The sequence below is a fragment of the Myotis yumanensis genome, unplaced genomic scaffold (genome assembly GCF_028538775.1).
Source record: "Myotis yumanensis isolate MYYU_CA2020_CCGP unplaced genomic scaffold, mMyoYum1.0.hap1 SCAF_11, whole genome shotgun sequence".
In the NCBI taxonomy this organism is placed as follows: Eukaryota; Metazoa; Chordata; class Mammalia; order Chiroptera; family Vespertilionidae; genus Myotis; species Myotis yumanensis.
This window is the reverse complement of record NW_027223762.1, coordinates 24,817,308-24,844,750: the sequence shown is the minus strand read 5'-3', so window position 1 is coordinate 24,844,750 and position 27,443 is coordinate 24,817,308. Positions and strand designations below refer to the sequence as shown.

General features: G+C 44.5%; 1 protein-coding gene and 1 pseudogene across 1 annotated transcript in view; both read left to right on the top strand.

Moving 5' to 3' along the window:
* The window catches only part of STPG4 (sperm-tail PG-rich repeat containing 4), a 35,647-nt gene extending 14,544 nt beyond the window's left edge, over nucleotides 1-21,103 (top strand). Inside the window, exons 5-7 of the mRNA XM_070428430.1 lie at nucleotides 57-111; nucleotides 18,340-18,444; nucleotides 20,987-21,103. Coding sequence (XP_070284531.1) covers nucleotides 57-111; nucleotides 18,340-18,444; nucleotides 20,987-21,103 — 277 coding nt within the window. The remainder of the gene's footprint in view (nucleotides 1-56; nucleotides 112-18,339; nucleotides 18,445-20,986) is intronic.
* Nucleotides 21,104-22,029: 926 nt separating this feature from the next.
* On the top strand, nucleotides 22,030-22,179 carry LOC139020242 (U1 spliceosomal RNA; annotated as a pseudogene).
* The last annotated feature ends 5,264 nt before the right edge of the window (nucleotides 22,180-27,443 follow it).

The following is a 27,443-nucleotide window of genomic DNA, read 5'->3' as shown; positions in this document are numbered from 1 at the left end:
GATCCTCACATTAAAAAATAAATTTAGGAAATAATATCTATTTTTTTTAAATATAGGAGCTTTGTATTTCGTTCTACAGTTCAAAGATTTCCATCAGCCTACTTCATTCCTGTAAGTACATTGTAGACACTTAACTCATGGTGAATTTGATGTTTAAAATATGCAATGATTCCTTTTGATATATCAATATTAACATTTTGCTCATTGGAGTAGATAAGCAATGAATGATTATATCATTGATTTTAAATATACATAAAGTATATCCGAAGCAATGGTAGGGATTTCAAATGTAAGTTAGCTATTTGTGTCAATTTTCTTTTTTAGGTCTTGACTCACATGACCTCAGTGAGGTCACCCCTAGTCTCCTGTTCAGAATTTCCTGTCCCCCTTCCTCTATTTATTTTTCTCCACAGCACTCATCACTGGCTGGTACACTGACTACATTAAAGTTTGACCTATCCTGTTTTTATCTGTCTCCCTTACTAGAATGTAAGTTTCATGAAGGTGGGGATAGTTGTTTGTTTTTGTCCTCTATACCCAGTACCTAGAAAAATGACTGACACCTAGTATTTGTTGAGTTAACTAAGTAATAAAGTCATCAGAGATATTCAAATAGCTCATTCTATTGGCAACAAAAAGAAAAAGTATCTCTAGGTTCTTTTCTTTAAAAAATGTGGAAATGTTTCTAAAAGTTTCCAAATACATATACATGACTTATGATAAAAATGAACTCTTTTAGATAAGTAACCAGTAGAATGCCAAAAAATAAATAATTATAAAAACTTTAGAAAGGTAAGAAAATATGAAATTGTTTTTGAAACAATGTGATGGACTATAGTTATTTATTTATAACTAGAAACTTGGGGGTAGGGGAAGGAGACATACAGAAAACATCTGAAACAGTAATTAAGATAACTGAACTGAGCTCAGAAACAGACACTAGGATATAGAAGACTTATATATTTGAGAAAGATGATAGGAGAAATCCATAGGGAAAGGAAGAGACATTTTGTGTTAGAAAATTGTTAAATAACTTGGAAAAAACATGTTAGAGTCTATCTACCACATATTAAAATAAATTCCATATTGATTAAATAATTAAATAAATTTGAAACCATAAAACCAGGAGAAAATATATTAGCATATATCTGATTTTAGGATAAGGCAGATTTTCTGACATAATAGCATGGATGAAGTACAAAGGAAAAGAAATATATCAGATTATATAACATTTTAATATATTTTTTTATATATTTTAGAAAACAAACTATAAACAAGTTAATAGGTAAATGCCAATTAGAAGTATGTTCAACATGCATGGCAGATAGAGAGTTACTGGCGACCTTATCTAAAATTCTCTTAATCTCTGGGAAAAACACCAGTAGATTGTAAAACAGATGAAGCCACAAATAGATAATTCATAAAGCAAGAAACTCAGATATCCAACAAGGGTAAAAAAGTTTTGATGTCACTAACACTAAAGTGTTACTAAAAGGCTGATTGAAAGCTCGCTGTATGTGGGTGGTGTGATGGACTAAATAATGGCTCCCAAAGATGTCCAAATCCCCAGGATCTGTGAATATTACCTTATAGGGCAGAAACTTTGCAGATATGATTATATTAAGGATCTTGAGATGGAGAAATTATCCTGGATTATCTCGTGGGCCCTAAATGCAATCACAAGTATCCTTATAAAAGGTAGGTAGAGGGAGATTTGAGGAAAGAGAAGAAAGCAATGTGACCATGGAGGCAGAGATTAGCGTAATGTGGCTACAAGCCAAGGAAGGCAGCCGCCACCAGCAACTAGAAGAGGCAGAGAATGGATTCTCCCCTGGAGTCTCCAGAGGTAACATGGCCCTGCCACACCTTGCCTTTGGCCCAGGGAAACTGATTTTGGATATTTGGCCTCCAGAACTTTGAGAGAATAAAATTCTGTTGTTTTAAGCCACCAGATAGATGGTAATTTGTTGCAGCAACCACCAGAAACTAATAAGGTGGGGATTGTTTCCAGGTGGATTTCACGGTAGATGGATGTGATGAGGACCTGGCTTTTAATTTTCGTAGCCCATAATTGCTTATATCTGTAGGCCTTTTCTCTTGGACCCATCAGTTGCTTCAAAATGACTCCTTAGCCTCCTGCCTGAGGTGTAAGCCAGTTGCCAGTTCTGGGAACAGAATGGGGGAAGGGTTAGAGGTCTCACCATATGTAAGGTTTCGTTCACTCAATTCTTGTCTTCAGTAAAGGCCCCTGTCCTCACAGTGCCTGGGGCTCCTGAGTCCAGATCTCTGGCACAGTCTCCCCATAAATGAAACCTTCTGTTTCCTACAGGGATGTGGGATGGGTAGCTACCTGACTGCTGGGGATGAGGTAAAGGGACTTGGGAGAAGACGATCAACAAATCCTGTTTTCAGCTCCACTCTCACCTCCATCTCACAGGTGCCTGATGCCTAAAATTCCCGAGCTGCTCTTAGGTTCTGTGGAGCAAATCAGCCTGCTCCACGTCAGGTTCTATTCCTCCTCACTGCTTCACATCTTCGAAAATATGTTATCTCTGTTGGCCATTGTCTCTTCTCTTGGCTCTCTGTGTGTGTACATGTGTGTACAGGTGTGTATGTGTGGGGGGAAGGAGATAGTTATAAATGCATTGTGCAGTCGGCTTTGGCAGCAAGCAGTTGAGACACCAGTTTTTTCCCCACTGGGTGATATTGTATTTCCTTTGAATTACACATTTTAAATGGATGCCATGAGTTAATAAGGATTTGTTTATACTCTTAGTAAAGAGAAATGCAATTAAAACAATTTATTAACAAGTTAGGTTAGGCATCCTGCAAGATAAACGACCTGGTTTGGGAAATGGCACAAGGCAATTGATTCTGACAAATTTTGCCTTTGTACTCATTGCCTTTATGGAGGAGAAGATTTTGGGGGAAAATGGAGATCTACCACTTTCATTGATATCACCTCATCCATTCCATTTTATGTATAAAAGTGATTCACTGATTTGGAACATCCTGTCCTTCAACAAGGTGAAAAGATTACTAAAATATTCTAAGATAAAGAAGTAGCCCAGGGCGGTGATTCATGTCTGTCCTAAACATGCATTCCCAGAGCAGACTTATGGGTTTGGTTTAAAGCCACTAATTTGTAAACTCAGAGAGTAAACTCCTTCGATCCCAGCAGTGGGAGATGTGCTTGTTCTTGAGATAAATGCAATAATCCTTAGGCCATTATAAGCCTTTATCTGAAAAACTCATTTGATTGACTTTATCATTCAGTTTAATGGTTTTAAAAATTAAAATCATAGTCACAGAACTGTTAAGGGCTCTTAGAACCGAAAGAAACTTTATAAATCTACTACTACTGCTGAGGTCGGCTTGAATGATAATGCATCAAGTGTTTTCTGGTGCCTGACACGGTGCTCTGTGACAGACATATCCTGTTTCATTTAATTCTCACAGCAACTTGATGGGGTGGTATTTATTATCTCTATTTGATAAATTGGAAAATGGAAGTTAATTGTCTGAGTTCACACAGTTATTAGGAGGTATAGAGTGAGGCAGGATAGTATGAAGCTAGGAAAACTTCTTGGCAAGTGGAATGGGGAAAATGAGACAGCTTAACATACCTCCCTAGGGATAAATAACATCTAGGCCTCAGTTGTATTTCAGCTCTAGGCCCAGAAAAGTAGCAAAACCAGGTGGGCAACTCTAGGACCAGCTGCAATGACCAATGACCCCCAGCTCTGGCGCTGACCAATCAGTAGAGCCCATGAGCCTGAAAGAGCACACCTGGAAAACTGATGAATATTCTGCTGAAAGCCTCCCTTGAGACCTCCCCTAAGATTCCCACTTGCAAGGGAGAGATAAAAACCCTAAAGACTCACTTTCCCTCCCGGGAGCACACCCATGCCTTTGCTCTTGCCCATCTTCTTCCCTCACAATCATGCATCTCCTAAACTCTCAGGGACCCCACAGGACTTGTAACCAGGGAAGCAGCAGCAGCTCGCCCTGGACTAATCCCCTGACCCTATCTCCGGGGCTCTTTTCTCTGACTTCCCAGTGAGCTAAAGCAGCCCAACCTAGGCTCTCCTGTTGCTTCTTCTATGCTAAGACCTTTCTTATTTCGCTGTCCCCAACTTTAATAAATGTACCCTCAAAGTCACTTGGACTTGTCTTATGAAATCTTTCCTGCACAAAGTCAAGAACCCACACACTACCTGCTGGCCCCTGGCAAACCAGCTCAGGGCCAGATCCCCTGTCCTGTAACAGGCCCACTGTACAGCAGGCTGAGAGAGAAAACAATCCACACTAAGAAAGAAACTGGAAGAACTCCAGAAAGAATGTTCCTACAGGAAAAAGCACTCAAGAACAATTAAGAAAATATGTATAGCAAAATATGCAAGTGAAAAAACAAGTCACCAATTAACTCCAGGTAAAACAAAAGACTGTCCCAACAAGAAATCATGTTATGTACGTTGGCTCTGCAAGGAATAAGTTATTTAGGAAACGTTGATTTAAAATGTACTTTTTGATTGGATGAGCAGGAGAAAGAGCAAGAGATATTTCTTCATTTATTCTAAGAGGTCACCAATAGATAATGGCTAAAATGTCAACTAAGAAATTACAAAATGCACATACTATTTAGTGATAAGAAAATAATTGTCAGAAGAATAGCCAAGACTTAAAAATAGTTGTCTTAGGCTATTTAGAGCCTATTCAAAGACATGTGTGCCTAAGACATGTGTATGAAAGATGTTTCTAAGAGTGCTAGTTTTGTAAATGAATCAGTCTAGTTTATTCTAATGAATACTGTGCTGCATGTATGCTCTTAAAAATATGAAATAGCTCTGGCTAGTGTGGCTGAGTTGGTTGGTCCAACTGAGCTCCAACGAACTGAGCTACATTGGTCAGGACTTGACATTTTGATTTTGAAAAAAATTTGTGATGGCCCAGCCAGTGTGGCACAGTGGTTGAATGTCGACCTATGAACCAGGAGGTCACAGTTCGATTCCCAGTCAGGGCACATACTTGGTTTGTGAGCTCTATCCCCAGTGTGGGGTGTGCAGGAGGCAGCCAATCAGTGATTCTCTCTCATCATTGATGTTTTTATCTCTCCCTCTCCCTTCCTCTCTGAAATCAATAAAAATACATTTAAAAGAAAAAGAAAAAAAATGTGTGACTAATTCTTCTGAGGTGTGTTTTGTGTATAGTTGCCTGGTAAGGTCGTGGTGTCATTTGAGCCCTATTGACTTGGGACAGGTTGTCTCATTGTTGCTATACCTGAAACCTACAATCACCAGAAATCTGACCTGTGGATCTGGTGCAACATAGTACGGCCTAGAGACATTCACTGAGTCACTTTAAACCGTTTTGAGAACGAGCAGGTTATAAAAGATGGATACATACAGGTGCATATCTCATCCTCCTTTCTTTCCATCATCCATGAAAACTAGCTCATTGAAATTTAATCATTTATGCATAAAATCTCCAGGAACAGTCTATTTAAAAAGGACTAGATGACCATGTAAAGGCATAGCAGATTACTACACGATTTGTCAGTCATAAAAAGTACATTAACTTTTAATCTGAAAATCCTCTAAGATCCTAGGTGCCTCTCAGGAGCCATTTTCACTTGTTAAAAAACACATCCTTCTTGTTTGTCAGGGATTCAGTTGGTGAATTAACATTTTGTCCCTGAAGTGTAGGTGGCTCTCGGCAGAAGCAGTTGGTGAGGGATTTATCTGCTTGGAAAACAGTTTTTAATCTTCAAATTACCAATGTAAGGTGGTGTACTTATTGGCTATTTCAGTTATTGATCAGCATAATTGCTTTGCCCATAAGAAAGACTAAGTATTTGGGTACAGATGCCAGAGCACATGTTCTACCCTAAGTAAAAAGGGCCTTTTTGCACCTACAGAAAAAAATTGTATCGGGAACTTCTACAGCCACCATCCCCTCTTAGCACCTTTATAATGACCAAGCTCCACAAATGCCAAGACCCAGAGGTCCAGTCCTCATAGCAGGACTTTTTTATTTTTATTTTTCAAAGAGAGAAAGCAAACTGTAACAAATCTTAGTCATTCTTATGCAATCAGATTGAACAAAATAAAGCTTGTCATTTGTGGATTTTCTTCCTCTTGCCCTCCCTTTAATTAATTTAACTGCTTTTAGAAATGACCCCAAAAATCTCCTGATCTACCAACAAATTACATAAATGTTGTTCCCTACTGAATGTCTTTGAAAATGTCGGTAAGAAGGATATCAGATATTCTGCATAATTTCTTTGAACATATAGGGGCCACAAGTGATGTTATTTATTTATTTGTTTATGTATGTATGTATGTATAATACTCACTCGAGAATATGTTTGATTGACTTTTAGAGAGAGAGAGGGAGAGAGAGGAGAAACATTGATTCAATGATTGGTTGTTTCCCCTATGCACCAACCAGGGATTGAACCTGCAACCTAGGTCTGTGCCCTGACCAGGAATCGAACCCACAATCTTTTTGGTGTATGGGATGAGCCACTCAGGTGGGGCTGGTGATGTGATTTAGAAGAGTAAGGAAGATTTTATTATTATTTTTCTAAATCTTTTTTTTTCTCTCCAATATCTACTTGGCAGTGAACTATAGAGACTTAGTGCTTATCTTATCTAATTGCTGGTGGGAGTATACACTAACACAATCCCTTGAAATCACAGTATGTATTGAGCTATAAAAACTATTTATATCTTTTAGCCCACCAATTCCATTTGGAGAAAATCCTCCTAATGTAATAATATTATATGCAGAACTATTCATCTATACAAAGATATCATCAAGGGATTATTTATAATAGTAAGATAGCAACAGCCACAATTTAATATCAAATTGAAGGGAAATAATTTAAAAAAATATATATTTTATTGATTTTTTACAGAGAGGAAGGGAGAGGGATAAAGAGCTAGAAACATCGATGAGAGAGAAACATCGATCAGCTACCTCCTGCACACCCCCCACTGGGGATGTGCCCTCAACCAAGGTACATGCCCTTGACCGGAATCGAACCTGGGACCTTTCAGTCCGCAAGCTGACGCTCTATCCACTGAGCCAAACCGGTTAGGGCTAGAAGGGAAATAATTAAAAAAGAATTTTGTGTATACACTTAAAGGAATATCTTACAATCATTGAAACAATTGTTAACATCATGAAATAGCAGCAAAAATGTTTGTGATCTAAAATATAATGAAAAATTCAGGATACAGATTGGTGTGTATATTATGATTAAAATAATATAAGAAAAATTATGAGTATAATAAACAGGAAATGCACCAAAATGCTATTAGTGGCTATGCTGAGGTGCTGTGGTTAAGGGTAGTTGTTTACTTTGTTTCTCTCTTTCCATTTCTTTTATAATTTTTCAAAACTCAATTTTTAAAAAAATCAGGAAGTAGACAATGTTTGAGGAAAAGAGCCATCAAAATAGTCAACATAAAAATATTTTGATACTAAAATAAAAATAGTGCCACTTACTACTACTTAATTGGGAATCAGTCGGTCATATGATTCTGGGCTTCCAGTGATTTGCTGAGCAGATTCTTTAGTTATTATTTCTCACAGTTGTACATAAAGTGAAAAATTAGATGTGCACATCTTTCCTGATGGTAGGAATAAAATCTTACAATGTCAAATGAAAATGGGTTTCTTTTACTTGATTTCAGAAATATTTTATGATGTTTTGTACTTCTTAAAATCTGACAAGCCTATAAAGAATAAGGCATTATGTGATTTGTCTGTTTTAGTCATGTTTAATGGTAGAGGTTTGAAAAGGGATATGGTATCTGTGGCATACTCTTTGCATTAAAACTAGCATTCTTTCAGCTGTTTTTGCAATGAAGGAATTAGTTTAATTAAAAACTAAGCTGATAAAGGGAAACAAAAGCGAAAATAAACAAATGAGACTTCATCAAATTGAAAAACTTCTGCACAGCGAAGGAAGCCATCAAACAGACAAAAAGACGACCTACTGAATGGGACAAGATATTCACAAATGATACATCCGATCAAAGAGTTGATATCCAAAATATATAGGGAACTCATTCAACTCAATAACAAAAAAAATAAACTACCCGATAAAAAAATGGGCAGGGGATATGAAGAGCTATTTCTCCAAAGAGGACATATAGATAGCCTTATGAAAAGATGCTCAACCTCATCAATCATCAGGGAAATGCAAATCAAACCACAATGAGATACCACCTCACTCCAGCTAAGATGGCTATTATAAAGTCAACAAATAACATGTGTTGTCAAGGATGTGGAGTAAAGGGAACCCTTGTGCACTGTTGATGGGTCTGCAAGTTTATGGAGCCACTATGGAAACAGTAGGAAGATTCCTAAAAAAAACTAAAAATAGATCTAACATGTGACCCAACAATTCCACTTCTGGGTATTTATCTGAAGAAAAGAAAAACACTAATTCAAAAAGAGATATGCACCCTATATTCATTGCAGCATTATTTATAAAAGTCAAGATACGGAATCAACCTAAGTGTCCATCGATAGATAAAGGGATAAAGAAGATTTAGTATATACATACAATGGGATATTTTGCAGCAATTAAAGAAAGAATGAAATCTTGTCATTTGTGATAACATGGATGGATCTAGATGGTATTATGCTAAGTGAAATAAGTCAGACAGAGAAAGACAAATACTGTATAATTTCACTTATATGTGGAATCTAAAAAAAAACCAACAACAAACAAATAAGACAAAAAAAAACCCTCATAAACAGAGATCGAAGGGATGGTTGGCAGAGCGGGGTTAGAGGATGGGTGAAAAAGGTGAAGGGGACTATAGTCAATAATATTGTGATAAGTTTACATGGTGACAGATGACTACTAGATTTAGTATGGTGATCACATTGTAGGGTATAAAAATGTTGAATCACTATACTATATACCTGAAACTAATATAACTAATCTAATATTGTATACTAACTATACTTTTAAAATGAACTACAAAAAGAAACTAAGCTGATAATTTAAAATTTCATGAAGAGCAGAAAAATAATTAATAAACTTGGTCAGATCGCATAATGCCAAACACAAATTGAATGGCATCTGAAAGTTAAGACTGAAACAGGTCTCAGTCTCAGTGTCCTCAAAGATGAGTTTGGTTGTAGGTAACATTTTTGGAAAAATACAAGCTTTCAAATACAGCTACAGATGTACTAGGATTTTTAAGAAATAGATACCCTAGCAATTTTTCTTTTTCTAAAAGTTGTGCAAATTTTCCAATGCTATTAACACCAGCAGTCATAGATCCCTGCCTGGCTGTGAGTGTGAGGAATTTCCTGCACTTCTTTTTTATTTATTTTATTTTATTTTTTAAAAATTGATTTCAGAGAGGAAGGGCAAGGGAGAGAGAGATAGAAACATGATGTGTGAGAATCATTGATTGGCTGCCTCCTGCATGCCCCACACTGGGGATCAAGCCCACAGCCTGGGGATGTGCTCTGACTAAGAATCAAACTGTGACCTCCTGGGTCATATAGATTGACACTCAACCACTGAGCCACACCAGCTGGGTGCTACACTCCTTTCTTATAACAATATCTTGACTGGAAATAGAAAGAAGAATATATTAGGATTTTAGTCAGTGGCAAGTGACAGAAACCCAACCCAATTAGCTTAAGCAAAGATTCTATATATATATAAAAGGCTAATATGCTAAGTGTCCGACCGTCTGACTGGTCACTATGACACACACTGACCACCAGGGGACAGGAGCTCAGCGCAGGAGCTGCCGTGACATGCACTGACCATTTACAGAGAAACGACACTGTGGACCTGGCACCCACAAAGCAACATTTGGCTTCCCCCAAGTGGGACACAGGCCCTGCCACCACACTGGAGTGACACTCACCAAATCGCAGCCAATGCTGCTGAGACCCCATGGTGCACAATGCAGCCCACAGCCCAGCCCAGCCCTGAAAACAGTTGCTGTGGGTGCTGGGTAATGACATCATGTAGCAATGCCTGGTTTCCTCTCCCTAGTGACTAGCCGCTTTGCAGTTTCTTCAGCCCAGAAACACGACTTGCTTTATAGCCAGGTGCAAATATTTTACATTTTAATAAAATGTCTGTGAAGCATTTTCCCATGCCTCATCTCATTTGATCCTCACAAAAGTCCTGGAGTAGGTAGATAGGAGACTCGGTGGAATCCTATTTTCTTTTCATTAGACAGAAAAACGGAGATTTAGAAAGCTTAGAAACTTGACCTGACTGAAAAGAAGTAAGAAATGGGGACCTTGAAAATGACTTCAGGTTTTCTCACTGTGCAGAATATAGTCATAGTTAAATATTTTGCCCTTTTTCCTTCCTGTGTGATCTACAATAATAATCTGCTTCGTGTTGATATTTACTACTGTGTTGCTGACAATTACCTGAAAGAGAAGTTGGGGTGCTTCACTGGGCTGGAAAAAGTTTAGCTAAATCAGAAAGCAGGTCTAATTAAGCAAGTTTATCTATATATATAAAGCTCTTGCTGGCACCAATTGCATGTGTGTGTGTTTCGATCTGTCATTGTCGATTGTGATTTTGGTTGACACTTCTATTATAGAGAAAGGTCAAATAGCGATATTAAAATATTTCTTCTAATTAATTTCCTCTCAATGTGCACGAATTCATGCACCAGGCCTCTAGTACAAACATAAAGGTGGGGTGGAATTTATTGATGCACATAGCCTTGGGCATGTTGGCCACTGATTTACCTTTCTCCATCCTTTGGACATGGTCTCTTTATGAGCTGGGCAAGACCATCTCCAGCAGCCCCAGCTGCTATGAAAAGGCAGGTTCTTCTGATTGGCCAGTTGGTGGTCCTGTGCCTGACCCTGGACCACTTGCTGTGACCAGGAGTAGGGGGGTGCCAGCTGGACTGGAAGTTCCCAGGCAGAAGTACCACTTCAGATTTCTAATTATGGTGGGGCCCCTTCTACTCCCAGGGTCATGTAGAAAAGGGAGGATGGGCCAGTAAACACCTGTGGCAATTCGAAATTACCTGGTGGTCCCTGGCACATGCATTTCTATAGAAGCTACATTTCTAGGGTGGGCAGGTTTGTGACGACTCAGTGTTGCCCCACCCACACAGCTCATACCTGGAAACCGAGACTGCCACGGTCTCAGCAGAAATAAATAGTACCGAGCTAGACTTCAGAGGTACGCCAATTCTTAATTTCACAAATGTGAATAATTTTGGCCCCTGTCAGATTTGCTTGTACCCCACCCACCAACATGCATGTTTCCCTTCTTTTTCCTCTGAAGATGTAGACCAATATTTACCGAGTTCTGGAATTTCCTTAGTCAGATACACCGTGCCACCTGCCTCCTGAATTCCCCAAAGCTGCCAGCTTCTCTCTGTGCCACCTCCACACAGGATTCTACCCTCCTTGCAGGGCATCTGTTTTCTTCTTTGCACAATATGGTCCTCCTCTCACACCCTTCTCACCAAATTTGGAGGGGGGGGGCGGTCATTTTTATTATCCTATGTAGTAATTTCAGTTTATGTTGCATATCACTTACGTTTTTTTTATATGTATACATTTGGGACTATACATTTTATTTCTGACCCTTTCTCTCCAAGTATGATTCACTGAAAGTTGTTTGTGCTAGGATCATTAGGGACAGACAGTGTGCTCATTCCAGGTTCCCTTTAGCCGTGATTAAAAATTAAAAGCTTAGAACTACATACTGACACCGCCCAGCAGGGAGGAGGAGGGCCCGGAGCTGGCTCTGGCTCCTGCAGCTGAGGTGCTTAGTCATTTGTTTCTAACCCTGCACATTCTCATCTGTGAAATGGAGGTAATAGCATCTCCCTACACTGTTGTGAGGGTCAAACGAGAATGGGTATGTGAGCTAGAGGTGGCGGCAGGGATGGGGCAACTCTCTGGCAGTGCCCAAGGTCAGGATGGAGAGTGGGGTGGGGAGCAAGCAGGGCCCAGCCATGGAGAGCCCTCTGAGCCCGCACTCCTGCCTGCAGATGAGGAGGCTGCGGAACACTGAGGACTTATGGAGACTGGAAATACAAGGGTGACAATGACCATTGTACATCTGCAATTAAATTGTAAAATCATCCTTAGTGTTACTACACATGTAAAAAACAACAAAGTGATTAACTGTAGAGAGTAGGATGAATTTTACATTCCTAACTGTATTTTTGACAGGAGCCTATGCACTTTAAATTTTATTTTATTGTTTGTGACGCAGTGAATTTGACTACAGGGTTAAAATGAACAACATCCTGCCATAACCGGTTTGACTCAGTGGATAGAGTGTCGGCCTGCGGACTGAAAGGTCCCAGGTTTGATTCCGGTCAAGGGCATGTACCTTGGTTGCGGGCACATCCCCAGTGGGAGGTGTGCAGGAGGCAGCTGATTGATGTTTCTCTCTCATCGATGTTTCTGACTCTCTATCTCTCTCTCCCTTCCTCTCTGTAAAAAATCAATAAAATATATTTAAAAAAAATAAATAAATAAAAAATAAAATGAACAACATCCTCCTCTCTAGGCTCCCTGCCTGCTTTGGCCTTCCCTAACCTTTCCTATTACTGCTTCCTCAAACCCTCCTATCAGCCTTTTTACCCTACAAGCCCCTCTTCCTCCTCCTCCTCCTCCTCCTCCTCCTCCTCGTTCTTTAAGTTTCTGCTCAAATGTACTTCTTTAAGGGGCTTCTTAGGCCCCTCAAATCAGATCAGTTTACCTTCTTACATGCTCTTCCATAGCACTGTATGTGTTCCTTTGTGTGATATTCCACACATTTGTCAGTATATTTTTTAGTAAGGTATATATATTCCCTGTTAGAATGTAAGCTCCATGAGGATATATCTTTTCAATTAAGCCAGTAACAAGGACCCCACATGACTATTTTAAACAAGGTAGGAACATTATTTTCTCTCGTACAAACTGCCTGCAGTAGGTGGTTTCAGCTTGGGATGGCATTCCACAGCATCAGATTCCGGTGTGCTGCTCTGCTAAGCATGGCTTCCATTCCCATGATCCCAGAGAGCCGAGAATATGGGACAAGCTGGCAGGCAGGAGGACGGGGAAGATGGACAAGCAGCTCTCTCCTTAAAGATGCTCCTTGGAATTTGCATACACTTCTATCTCCATCCTATTGGCCAGGAATTAGCCATGTGGCCACACCTTGCTGCAAGGGAGGTTGGGAAATTTAGTTTTTATTCTGGGTAGACATGTGCCCAGTTAAAAATTATTCTAATACCAAGGAATAGGAGAAAGGATATTGGGAGACAATTATATACTGCTGTATTCCCAACTCCCAGCACACTGTGTGGCACATTGTACATATATTAGTTGAATGAAGAAATGGGCTGAACACTTGTGTATTTAATTGCTAGGGCTGCTGTAACTAAGTCCCACAAACTGAGCGACTTAAACAACAGAAATAGATTTTTTTCCACTCTTCTAGAATCTAGAAGTCCAAGATCAAGGTGCCAGCCATGTGGTTCCTTCTGTCCCACTCCTCTCATAGCTCCCAGTGGTTTGCTGGCAATCTTCCGAGAGATCTCTGCCTTCATCTTCACGGGGTGTTTTCCCTGTGTACGTGTCTCTGAGTCCAAAATTCCCCTTTATATAAAGAGCACCATTCATATTGGCTTAGGGCCCGTCCTAATGACCTCATCTTCACTAATCACATCTGGAATGACCCTATTTCCAAATAAGGTCACATTCTGAGCTACTGGGAATTCGAAAGTCATAGGACTTGTGAACTTGGTGGGGGGAGAGGGGAGCGGGGGGAAACACTAGTATTCAATAGAACAAAGAGTCACAGGATTTATGAATTTTGGAAGGACATAATTCAACACATACAAACTTGTAATTCATCTACTCTCACACAGTCTTTCAGAGGCACCTGGTACCTTGTCCTTCCTGAGCAGTGTTGTGTGGATGAACCAGTTCCATTCTCTCAGCCCTGAAGGAGTGTGTGTGGTGGGGGGATGGAAGGGCTTACCAAAGGCCTATAATGGTAATAGCGTCATTGGCCTTAAGCGGTTGTAACAAAATGAGTTACGCTTCTTCATGGTATGATGGGAACCCAGGAGCACTGCAGAAAAGTCAGGGGGGCCTTCGCATTCGAGTCCTTTGCGGTGAGTGGAAAGCTCCTGCCCTTGTAATGCCCCATGGCCCCCGAGATCACACGTAGCTAGCACAGGCCGGTTCCGCCAGGGCCTGGCGTAGAATCCTGGAGCCAGGCAGCTCGCTCAGTCCTCACTCAGCACCTTGCCAGCTCCTCACACCTTATTTCTTCTTTTGGGGTGTTTTTATTTGGTTTTGCCTGTGTCCCTCACTGGACTATGAACTCTGAGCTTGAAGATAGTATTTTATTCATCTGTGTAATCCCTACAGCTCCTCAAGTAGAAACTCAATTAAATAGGACTTTTTAAAGGGAAGAGAAAGATATTATCATCTTGTCGGGAGGGGTGAGATATAATCATGCCCCAAAGCAGAAGAGCGGCTACTATAAAAGGGCTCCTGTAGTTGCTTTTGGCAGCAGACTCGAGGAAGGTGATGGTTCTGTTCTCCCTTGGCACCAAATGTCAGTGGTCTCTGCAAGGTTTCGTTTCGGGGAACCCAGAGTTGTCAAAGCATGGCCGTGACAATAGCAAGGTTTAAGAAGTGACCCATTCGATTTATGCAAGAGGTGCCGCCCTTCACCCATGCATCCCACCTTATGTGGACCAAAGCTCTGGGTCACACTCAGTGATCCCCAGTAAATGAGGGAGCAGAGTCCCCAACCTCAAGGAAGAGCAGGGCACAGTTCCAAGTTCTTGTTTTAAACCCCTCCCATTGAATGAGATCCACTCTTCGAAATGCATTCAGAGCCCTCCTGGCCAGTGTCCCCTTCCCTGCATCCTGCTCTGTCCACTCACGTGTCCTCCCGGGGGCAGAAGCCAGGACTCTGCTGGAAACATTTCCCACCTATCTCAGGACTCTGACCTGATCATCACTTTTCATTTAGAACAGTATTCCTACCCCTGGCTGGTTAGCTCACTTGGTTAGAACAGTATTCCTGTGGCTTCTGGAATATGAGCTTGGGCCCATGTCCACTTCCTTAATGTTCCCACTTAGAAGATTTCATCTGACACATGTGGGGCGAATAGCATCTAGTCATTTCTTTTTGCCCCAAGTCTTGGTCTTTTTTAATTCAGGTGGCCAAGCCCATGCAGGGAGGCTGCTGGATGGTGCAGGCAGACACCAGTGCTTCGCTAGCCAGGCACCTGGACTCCCAAGGAGCTCATGACTTGGCAGCTTAGAAATGAAAGCACATTAGGCTGGGGTGTAGGAGGGCGGGTATAGGTGGTGGCATTTCTAGGCCATCCTGCAGAAGCTGGGCTGTCGTAGGCATGCAGCCAGTGGTAGCACACTCAGCAGCAGCTTTTGCCCAGCTACCACTCTGGGCTTGAGAGCACTGTGCTTATTGGGGCCAAACGAAGGGGACGTTGCACAGACTGTCCCTGTCCAGATCCCCTCGGCTTCCTATGCCTTAGTTTGTGGGGCGGCTCAGACTTCTCCAGTGGGAGTGCAGAGGCCACTCCGCACAGAGAACATCTCCGTCCCACATATGCATGTGTTTGAAAACATTACTGTTTTTATCTCTCTGCCATGAGTTGTAAAATTATGAGGTGCATCCATCCCTTGATTATCAGACTTGTGCTTGGCTGTTAATAACAGACTCCATTCATGGTGCAGTAATTGAGTTTGGAGCCCTAATTACACTGCTGTGCCCCCCCGCAGGAGTGAACGGGGAAGCCCCGCTCCTGAATCCTGCCCTCGGAGGGCCTGCTTGTCCTGCCAAATCCCTTGGTTAATTTGTGGCCCAGCCTTACCTATGATAAGGGATACAGTCTTCTGTTCTGATCATTTTTAAAAATATATTTCTATTGATTTTTTTACAGAGAGGAAGGGAGAGGGATAGAGAGTTAGAAACATCGATGAGAGAGAAACATCGACCAGCTGCCTCCTGCACATCTCCTACTGGAGATGTGCCCGCAACCAACGTACGTGCCCTTGCCTGGAATCGAACCCGGGACCTTTCAGTCCGCAGGCCGACGCTCTATCCACTGAGCCAAACCGGTTTCGGCTGTTCTGATCATTTTATCCTTTTTCCCTACCTCCTTTTATCTTTTATTCCTTTTTCATATTCATTTACCAGGTGTACTGGTTAATAATGCAAATTTTTTTTCAATAGATGGAGTTACACAAATGTTGATATATATGCGATTTGATATGTATGCTATTTTGTTGTATTGACAACAAGCTTCAAAACTTCATGTCAAATTTTCTGGAGGTGTTAACATCATAGATATTTTTACGCTTAAAAATGTAGAATTTCGTGCCAAAAAAAGAGCATTTATGGGAAGTTTTAATTCATTACTTTATTTTGAAGAAAAGTGCTGCTGAAAGTTATGGTATACTTTGGAAGCTTATGGTGAACATGCTCCATCTCAAAATGCTTGTGAACGCTGGCTTAAATGCTTTAAAAGTGATGATTTCGATGTGAAAGACAAAGAACATCCAGGTCAATCGGAAAAGTTTAAAGACCAACAATTACAAGCATTATTGGATGAATATGCGTGTCAAACTCAAAAACAACTTGCAGAAAGATGAAACGTTGCTCAGCAAACAATTTCCGATCATTTACAAGCAATGGGAAAGATTTTAAAGGAAGGAAAATGGGTGCCACGTTAACTGAACGAAAGACAAATGGAAAACTGAAAAGTCATCAGTAAAATGTTTCAACGGCACGAAAGAAAGTATTTTTTGCATCAAATTGTGACTGGCGATGAAAAGTGGATTTATTTTGAGAATCCCAAATGCACAAAATTATGGGTTGATCCAGGTCAACCATGAACATCGACTGACTGCAAGGCCAAATCGCTTTGGAAAAAAGACAATGCTCTGCATTTGGTGAGATCAGGAAGGTGTGGTATTATGAGCTTCTAAAACCAGGTTAAACCATTAATACTGATTGCTACCAGCAGAAAATAATCAATTTGAACCACGCTTTTATCGTAAAACCACCAGAATGGGCCAGAAGACACAGCAAAGTAATTTTGCTTCATGATGACGCACCATCACACACTTCAAAACCAGTTAAAGACACGTTAAAAGATCTTGCCTGGAAAGTACTAACCCACCCGCTGTATTCACCAGACTTTGCTCCTTCAGATTATCACTTGTTCCAATCGATGACACATGCACTTTCTGAGCAGCACTTCAAAACGTACGAAAATGTGGAAAATTGGGTCTCTGAATGGTCTGCCTCAAAACAAGAAAAGTTCTATTGGGACGGTATCCACAAATTACCTGAAAGATGGGGGAAATGTGTAGCTAGCGATGGACATTACTGTGAATAAAGCATTTTTGATGTTTCTCTTAAAATTATTGTGTTTTCTTTGATTACAAAATCCACATTTTTAACTGGTACTGGATTTCTGCAACAGTCTTGTAACCAGTCTCTCTCTTCTTTCTCTCCATTTGGATAGGTATATATATTTTTAAGTTATTTCATAGGTTGCGAAATTGTGTTCCAGAAAGGCAATCACATTTATACTTCCACCAGAATTATGTATGAGTGTCCATGCTGGTGTCCTTTCATTCTCTCTCTCTCTCTCTCTCCTTTCCTCTCTCCCTTCCTTTTTTCCTTCTTTCTTTTTACCTTTGTTAATTTTCTAGACCCCCTCCCCAAAGAATCTTATTGTTTTAATGAAAACTTATTTGGTTATTAATAAGGTTAAACCCTCCCACTCCTCATGGAACAATTGTATTTCCTCTTTGTGAATTTGCCTTTTGCTAATTTTTCTCTTGGGATGTTTGTCTTTAAAATTGTGTCCATCCACTTATGTCAATCTCATGGCATTGTACTTATGTCAGTAAGTTGCTGTGAATACTTGTTTGTACTTAGATACCATATATTACAGTTATATGAAAGAATAAGCGTGTTTTATACAGCTAACAGCTCAGAGTGCAAGCCACTATTAACAGAGGGACAAGTATGGAGTGAGGCATGCCAGTGTGGGAGGGGCTCAGGAGGCTTTTACAGTCACTTAACCTTTCGTCTTCACAGTCATCCCACAGGCAGGTAAAGTAGATAAAGCAGGTATTTTTCCCATTTCACAATGACGTGTGCCAGGGCACACATGAATAAGATCTTCCAAGCCCCAATCCGGTTTTTCTACCATGTCACACTGATTCACCTGTATATTTATAGAAGGCAAATAAAGCATTAACATATATCAAATATTAGTAATTATGAAACACTTTTTAAAAACTTTTCTATAGCATGAAGGCCCAGGACCAGGTCATTATGACTTGAAAATACCTTCAACAAGTTCCGTTACTTCTTGTTTTCGATCCAAAGTACCTCGATTCTTGCCTACTTGTTCGGTAAGTATTCTAAAAGACAGATTGTGGTTGTAAGTTTTATGGCCATGTGCTGGAGGCGGGGAGGTTGTGAAGGTGGGATGGGGAGTATTATATAACAATTCCTGTGTGTGTGTGTGTGTGTGTGTGTGTGTGTGTGTGTGTGTGTAATTGCTTGTCAAGGCAGCAGAGTCTAGAGCTCAAATACCTGGCAAGCCCTGGGCCAGGTTTAGGCCCAGGTGGCTCCTGAAGACTGCAGCTGCATTATGGGTCCAGCTGAGAGGAGCCAGCACAGTGATTAGCCATCCATGCTATGACCTGGGTGCTTTGTGGGGAAACTCCTTTAATGAATTGAGGCAGGCAGTGGACAAGTGGCTGCCCCCTCCATCCAGAACTGTCTTTCTTTGTGTGTGTGGCTTCTAAGAGCAAAAAGGAAGAGCAGAAACATTATTATTGAACCCAAGGAGACCATGAGGGCATGAGCAATCATCCTGCCCTTAAGGGCTCAGGAGACAGGGAAGAGGCACAAGTCCACTTAGAGATATAAAGCAGGTAGATTCTGCGAGTGTGTGGGCCTCAAAGACCCAGGGATGACCAAGGAAGATCTCAAAAGCCTAACATGGAGTTTATGAACAGTGGCCTTTTTTTTTTAATGCTAAAAGACAGTTTTAATTTTCATGGCTTTGTTGTTTCCAGCCTGCACACAGTCTGAAAGTCTCTCAAACTTGCTGGCATATAACCAGATTTGAGGTAGTTGGGAGACAGGAATTTAAATCCCGCCTGTAAGGAAAGGGACCCACCCTGGGGGAAGGAGGGCAGAGGAAGCTGGGCAGTGGCTGGGAGAGGGTGGCCCAGGCGCTTGCCTTCAGGATCTGGTTCCAGAGTTGCCAGCTGTGGTGTGGAGTAATGCAGTCTTTATCTGGAGGTATGAATACTGGGGAGTCCCTGCCAATAAAACTAAAAACTAATGGACAACAGGAGGTTGGTGGATTCCTTAATCAGATCCTCATACCCTAACGGCATCGCCATGATCCGGATGCAGAATTTTGTTGGCGCTCACAGGGCTGAGCATCCCCAGGAAGCTGGAGCCATGCTAACCAAACCCCCAGGAAATGCTGGAGAAGCCAGAAGGGGGTTGCTGGTGTTGGGGCTCCTACTCTGTGGAGTGTCTCCCATTATAGGAAGCTCTTCATGGAAGTCAAGGACAACCAGGAGCTTGCTGGTGACAGTGAAATCAGGGCTGGGGGGTGGAGCCAGATGTTCTCAAGGTTTCAGAATCATAATTGGCAGCCTCCTGAGGGGAGGTCTTGGTGGGTGGGTGGGGGGCAGAGGGAGGGGCTGTGCAGACCCACAAACCTATCCTATGGGCCCGTTTTCCAGGACTTCTCCCACAGGCTGCTTCCTCATTAACAGCACTAATAAAGGCTTCAGCTTTTTTGACATCCGGCCAGGACTTGATGAGATTTCCAGGCTGCTCCTCTGCTTTTGGCAAAGGAAACATCCTGTCATTTAAAGCGGCTTCTGCAGGCAGCTGACTTCATCCAGGCCCGGCTGACTCTGTCCCACTCTCAGAGTAATCCAATTTCCACTCTCACTGTCTCCCGAAGAGATAACAAGCTGCAAGGAAGGAAGGAAATGACAAGAAGGTGATAACAGGGCTAGCTGGTGTGTGGAGCACGTGGAGCGCCTGTCCTGGAGGGCCTCCCGTGAGCCTCAGAACCTCATTTGATGGGGGAGGCCTGGGAAGCCCATGGCCCAAGGTCACACCGAGCTATTAGGGGTGAGGCTAGGACCTGAACCCAGGCCTATCTGACAATAAAATTCTTCCCTTAACCACACACACAGAACCTGGTGTCCCTCCAGCAACCCAAGATAAAATTCCCTTGGGTTTCGAGAATATGTGGGCACCCCAGCATGGAAAACACTGGCCTAAGAAATCCAAGTTGTAGTTTATGGAAATGACAGTCATTTGCATTTATCACCACACAACAGAAGCTTTGTCTAAACAATTGGCACAATAATTTCTTAAAGAATTTCATCAAAATGAAAACATGACTTTTAAAAAAGTAGAACTCATAGGCCCCTTAGAATACGCTGACCCTGGGCCCACAGACCGTGGCAGAGAAATGCCTTACTACTCGTGCTGGGTCAGCGATAGAAGCTCACGAGTTGGGGCTTCTGAGGTCAACCACTCAGGTGCAGAGTGCATTCTCTCCAACCCCCTACTGCCAGGGGAGGTTCACTAGAGGGGACGCCGAGGCATGCCCAGGGACAGATTGCTCTGTGGGAGCGAGTGTGCCTTGAGGCAGAGGTGGCATGCGAGCTGCCACCCCCGCAGGTCTAGGCCCCGTTGCTTGCTTGTCTCTCAGCACCTGGGCAGCCATGGGGAGAGGGGCCGACAGGAGCAGGTCTGAGCGCGGAGGACATGCGCCAGTGCAAGGGTGCCCCGGGCCTTGTCTCTCTCCGTGGGGTTTGCCGGCCACACCTGAGCCAGCGGCCAGGCTCAGCAGGCTCCAGGGTTTTGGTGTCATGCTCTCATCAGTGTCCTTTCCTGTTCTGTTTTCAGAGAACCCCGGGCCCAGGAACATACACATCTTCAGCACAATACCCCAAGCAGCCCCGGAGCATAGCCAGAATGGGGCGAGAACATAGTCTCTTCTTCAACAACACAATTGGCTTTTAAAATAAAGCCATCTTTGCGCTAAGCTGCTTTGTTTTAGCAAGTTATTATGTTTGGAAAACTCTATTATGTTTACTCTTAGGAGGGTTTGAACACAGAACCGAACAGATTGCCCTGAGTGACCACCCAGCCTACTTACCTGGACTAGTCCCAGCACAACTTCCAGTTCACTTTCAAAAGTGTCCTGTTTGGAACAATAAGTTTTGTGCTCAATCTGTTCATTGTCAACGGTCGTCTTCCTGGAGAGTTTCCCGGCTGCCCTTGCAGCAGCTTAGACAGCCCTGATGTGTCCAGGCCGTGCTCTGTGGGCCTCAACCCTCCAGCTGGGCCTTGACTGCACGAGGGTTGCAATACCTCTCAGCCTCAGGGAGACTTCAGGGGGTGGGGGTGCGCATTCAACCAAGGCCAAACTGAGCTTGATGGGATCCCAACAGGTGGTTCTTTCTCTCTCTCAACTCCTTGAAAAGAACAATATTTATTCAACTCCACGAGTATTTGTGGTTTCAAGTCAACACAAATATTTTGAGTATCTGCTCTGTGCCAGGTGCTGTGTAGGGACTGGGGAGTGCGGGCTTAAAAAAAAAGATGGAGGCATGTGACTGAGTCTGGGGAGGGCTGTAGGGGAGGTGAGGCCAGGAGGGTAGTTTGGGGTGGTCCTCGGCTGGAGGGAGGCTTTGAACGCTGGGCCAAGCAGCTCCTTCTGGTGCTGGGAGCTCGGGCAGTTTCACCGAGAGGACGGGCCCTCGTCTCAGGAAGCTGGTGCCCAGAGGAACAATTTCTCCAACGAAGGCCCAGGCAGTCAGAAGCAGGGACAAGGCAGCATTCAGGAGGACAGCCAAGGGACCAAGAGGCTGAGAGGCAGGGAGGAGAGGGAAGAAGGTGGCAGGCAAGGAACCTGGTTTGGACAAAAGGCAAGGATAAACATTTGCATACTTACCTGGTAGGGGAGACACCATGATCACGAAGGTGGTTTTCCCAGGGCGAGGCCTATCTATTGCATTCCGCATGTGCTGACCATTGTGATTTCCCCAAATGTGGGACACTCGATTGCATAATTTGTGGTAGTGGGGGACGGCGCAAAAGGAATAAACATTTGCTGGAGGGGAACAGAGGGAGCCTAGCCTGGCCGGACTGGCATGGAGGATGGGAGGGGGTTGGGTGAGGTTCCGTCAAAAGGCCGGGACCACAGGCAGCCAAGCATGCCAAGGAGGCCTGCTCAGGGAGCTGCGCTGGAGAGATGGCACACATGAGAGCTGGGGTCTCACAAAGGGTGAGGAGATTCCAGTCACTGATCAATAATTGGAAGGAACTTTAAAAAATGCTTATACAATAGTTTGTTATATTTTAAAAGGAGTTTGTTATATTTCTCTAGTCTTGTAAATGCTTATCAAAGGGGTATTGGGAGCAAGGAAGGACAGGCCCATCTCACTGAATTCATTTAAATTTCCCATTTGTGGAAGAAACACCTGGCATTCCTTCAGGGCCTAAGAGCCACTGGAAGATCAGAGGGATGTCTCAGGCGCTGGCTCCTGTCCCACTTAGATCAGGGGTGGCCACAGGGCAGGTAGTTCCACCTTTTATTCTCCAAGTGGGTCAGAGTCTCCGCTGGATCAGCTGGTGCTGACAGAGGTGTTTTCTCCAGTTGCACCTGGTGCTCAGGGAAGTGGCTGTAGACCAGTGGTTCTCAACCTTGGCTGCACATTAGAATCACCTGGGAATCTTTTTTAAAATCCTGATTTCTGGGCCTCGTCTTCCAGAAATTCTGTTTCTTTGTTACTCATGTTGTGGCCTCACCCCATAACAAAGAAACAGAATTTCCGGAGGATGAGGCCCAGAAATCAGGATTTTAAAAAGATTCCCAGGTGATTCTAATGTGCAGCCAAGGTTGAGAACCATTGTTCTAGAGAGAGAGGCGATTGTGTCAGTCTGAGAGGTTGTGGATGGAAGTCTGAGGAACCCCTCACAACAACAGGGGAGGAGGGCGATGGTGTTGTCAGTATGTAGGGGTATCTCCTGACAAGACTGTGGGCCAGGGGCTGGCAGAAACCACTTCTCTCTCCCTCTGTCTCCCCTCTTCCTTTCTCTGAGGCCTCCTCCCTCAGTAGGCTGACTTTACAGCCTCTTTAAGGTACAGAATCTGATGTAGCCACCTTAGCCTTTTCTCATATCATTTCCTGAGTCAACACCCTGAAAGGATGCAACCAGCTCTCTTGGTTCCAGTATTAGATTCTCAGGAGAGAGAATCCAGGCTTGGGTCAGGAGTCCACCCCTGGGCTCTCAGCTCTGGCCAGAAGGGTTTAGACCAGGGGTGGGCAAACTTTTTGACTCGAGGGCCACAATGGGTTCTTAAATTGGACCGGAGGGCCGGAACAAAAGCATGGATGGAGTGTTTGTGTGAACTAATATAAATTCAAAGTAAATATCATTACATAAAAGGGTGCGGTCTTTTTTTTTTTTTTTTTTTAGTTTTATTCATTTCAAACGGGCCGGATCCGGCCCGCGGGCCGTAGTTTGCCCACGGCTGGCTTAGACCCTCGGTGCAGACCAGGCTGCAGGGCCCAGCTGTGTGGTGTGTGTAACAGGGTGGAAGGCAGCTCCTGGTGTCCCAGGAAAGAATGAAGACCATGCAGAAGGAGAAGGTGTCTGACTGGCCTGCAGATATTCCAGAGGCGAGACTGCAGGACCTTCTGGACACCCTGGTGCATTGGGTCTGTTCCCTAAGCTTTGCCTTTGGCTCCCACGACGTCTGTCTGCCTTTGTGGAGCTGGGGGACGTCAGCCCCATCGTTCTCACCAGTGCCGCCATCTGGTCATAATGTAGCCTCCCCTCCTGTGTGTTCGGGGGCTGTGACGGAGACTTTGACCAGGTATTCACCGAGGTGCTGGCAGGATCTAGGTGGTGAGGAGAATGTTTTACTTCTCCTCTTTGGCGTATTCCAATATTTTATAGAATTTTATACAGTTAGGGAGAGGCTCTTCCAAAGAGGCTGGAGGGATTCTGGATGGCTTTCTCTCGCCACAAGCCTAAAATCAAGACACTATTTGAAGAGCAGGGCTCCTCCTGTCCTTGCCAAGATGGAGAGACGGACAGACCTGAGTTGACCTCAAGCTTGGGCTCTGAGATTGGGATAGTAACACCTGTCAACTAGGGCCATTGTGCACATCAAATGATATGGCCACAAGGGCTCAGCAAAGCCTAGTGCAGATGGAAGAGACTTGCATCCTAAGCCCCAGAGGCCTTCCCTGCAGGACCCCTCCTCCCTCCTCCATTGGCTGCTGCGACACTGGCTCCTCAAGATCCCTGCCTGGCGTCCCTGAGCAGCCTCTGTTCCTCTCTCCTCTGAATTTGGCTTCAACCAAAGGAAATGGCTCTTCTTGGCTGCAAATGTCTTCTGCTATTTCCATGTGAAATTCCTCTCCATTAAGTCAGAGCATGTCAAAAGTCACAGCACTGCTGGGGACAGTGTGTCCTCCTCCCTCTCCTTCCCTCTTTCTCTCCTTCCTCACCCCCACTGCTTTCTGGACCTGCAGGTGACACCTTCCAGACCCACAGGCCGAGGGCCACAGGCTGCTTAGGTGACTGGCCCTGCCTCCAGCATCATTTCTCACCTTGATGCCACCTACCTAGATGCAGCACAGAGCTGCCAGGACTCAGGTCCCCCATCCTAGGATTGCTTTGAAAGCCCTGTTATCTTGAAAATACAGTTCAAAATCTACAAGTTCAGAATCAGTGGTTCTAAGCTGCATTTCAGAATCCCCTGGAGAGATTTTAAAATTCTTGGTGTTGTCAGCGCCCAAACAGATCACATCAAACTCTCTGGGGGTAGAACTCAGGCCCAGTTTTTTTTTTGTGTTTTTTTTTTAAAGCTTGTCCCCCTCCCCCACCCTAGTTGATTCCAATGAGTGGCCAAGGTTGAGAACCGCCCCTAAGATGGTGTGGAGGCACCAAGCACCAATAACTCTGGGTGAGGGCACAGGTAGTTCTCCCACCCCTACAGGTTTATGAGCAGGGCCCTTGCCCTAGAGGTCCCTCTCCAGGTATGAAGAAGAGATTGCCCTGCATTAGCATCTGAGTCTAAAGGAAAAAGGATGGCGCAGGGCCAGTTTGGGTGAAGTTAGTGCCTAGAGCAGTACCAGGCAGAGGTTGTTCTGGGTAGAAAGGACAGCAGGGCCCTGAACCCAGGCATCTCTTGCCAGCCTGACACCTCTCTGGGCTCCTCACAGATCTTTGGTTTTGGCCAAAGGCATGGCTGCTGGCTTGCCAAGCCTGCCAGGCCCAAAGTGTGTGTGTGTTGGGGTGGGGTGGGGGTGGGGTTGGGGTTGGGCTCTGGATTCAGGGCTGCAGGGGCTGGGTGGGCTAGTGGGGGCCAGCGCTGGAGACCCAGACCTTGCAGGGCTGATCAGCAGCCTCCCTATAGAGGAGGCCACTCTGGATGGCAGGGGGCCTCCAGGCTGAATCCTCAGAGGCTGGTGAGTAAGAAAGGCGGGCCTGGCGGACAGGCAGGAAGGAGGAGTGGCTGGAGGAAGGGGAGGCCCAGGGGGTGGACACATGGAGAATTGTCTCCCAGCGGGTGCTCCTTGCTGCCTTGTTAACACCCTTGGCCATGTCAGATCCCAGAAAAGGTGTCACCCTTCTGAAGAGTGGGGGCGGGGGAGGGGGTGGGAGAGGCCCAGCCAGCAGGGGAGGGAGGTAGCAGTGTGGCTGCTTTGGGTGGGAGTGTGGCTTAGTCCTCGAGGACTGTGGACAGGAAGGTGTCCCGTGACACTGCAGCTCTGGTCACCAGAGTGGACTAGGGGGGGCAGGTGGCAGGGGCAGACAAGGTTTTCTATGCCTCACCACACTGAGCAGCCCGGGAGGGGACAGGGTGGGGCAGCAAGGCAGGGCCCTGGGAGCTGTGCAGGTCACAGACAGAGCCCAGTGTTTGATGAGGGCTGGCCACTGCCCCTGCCTCCCTTTTCTGAAGTCTCAGAGCTCAGAGGTCCTGCCTGGTACCCGAGGGCCATCAAGGAGAAAGGAAGCGGCTGGAGCTTCCTTTATGCCACAGGGCCAGAGGGGACCCCTGCAAACATGCCAGGCAGGGGCACATCTGCTTAGGCTTCTAATCCCCAACCCGTCCTGGCTGGCATGGGAGCTGGACCGTAGAGCACTGCTGAGCCCATTGCCCAGGCCTGTGCCTGAGGCAGTTCTTTATCTAAACCGTCTGTATCAGTTTCCTGTGGCTGCTATAACAAATTACCCTAAACCTTGTTGCTTAAAACAACACACATATATTCTCTTAGAGTTCTGGGGTTCAGAAGTCCCCAAATCAGTCTCACTGGGCTCAAGGCAAGGTGTTGGCAGGGGGGTTCCTTCTGGAGGTCCCAGGGAGAATCCGTTTCCTTGTCTTTTCCAGCTTCTAGAGACCATCTGCAGTCCTCTCCTCAAATCACTCCATGTGAAATTCCTCTCCATTAAGGGAAACTCCTGCTCCCTTCGCTTCTGGTCCTGCCTCGGACCCTCCTGCCTTCCTCTTTGAAGGCTCCTCGTGGTTACATCGGCTCACCTGGATAATCCAGATAGTCTCCCCAAGGCCTTTAACAAAACCCCTTTACCATGTAAGAGAGCGTATTCCCAGGTCCTGGGAATTAGGACGTGGACACCTTTGGGGGGATGTTATTTAGCCTCCACACCATCTATCTAACCTGCAGCTGGAATGGGAGTGAGGCGTTCTGCTGCTGACACACTGTCCTCCTGGTGGCCCTCGGTGTGCCCCAAGAACCCTCCCCAGTCCTCTCCAGGCTGTTGGGGGCCTCTCACCGGGGCCCCAGCAGCCCCCGATCCTCGCCTGAGGCCAGGTTGGACTGTGGGTTCTGGGATTGCAGAGGGTTGCCATCAAGAGCTGGCAGCACGGGCTGAGGGAGGTTTCGTTAGCTGGCTGTTTCCCAAACAAGGCCAAGAAATATTTACATGGTGACGACATCTGAATGCCCGGGATGGGGTACAAATGAAACAATGAGCACTTTGGTACCAGAAAGGAGTCTGGGTGGTGGCGGCTGAAATGCCATTCATATTTGTGCCTGCAGATAAACACTATTAATACTGAAGGGCTGTGTCCTGGAGAGGGACGGGTGGGCCGGAGGTCCGTGGGGGTGATAGTGCAACGCAAGTCTTGTCCCCAGGCTCCAGCCCTAGTTCTGGCACAGTGGGTTGGACACAGGGCTGGCTCCTTCCTTCTCCAGTGAGGGTTTTTGTGTGAACAAGGGGTCTGAGGACGGGGGTCAGGACATGTCTCCACCCCTGCCTGACTTTAGCATCTGACCAACTTGAGGTCAGCTCGGCAGAGCCCTCATTGAACAGGATGGCC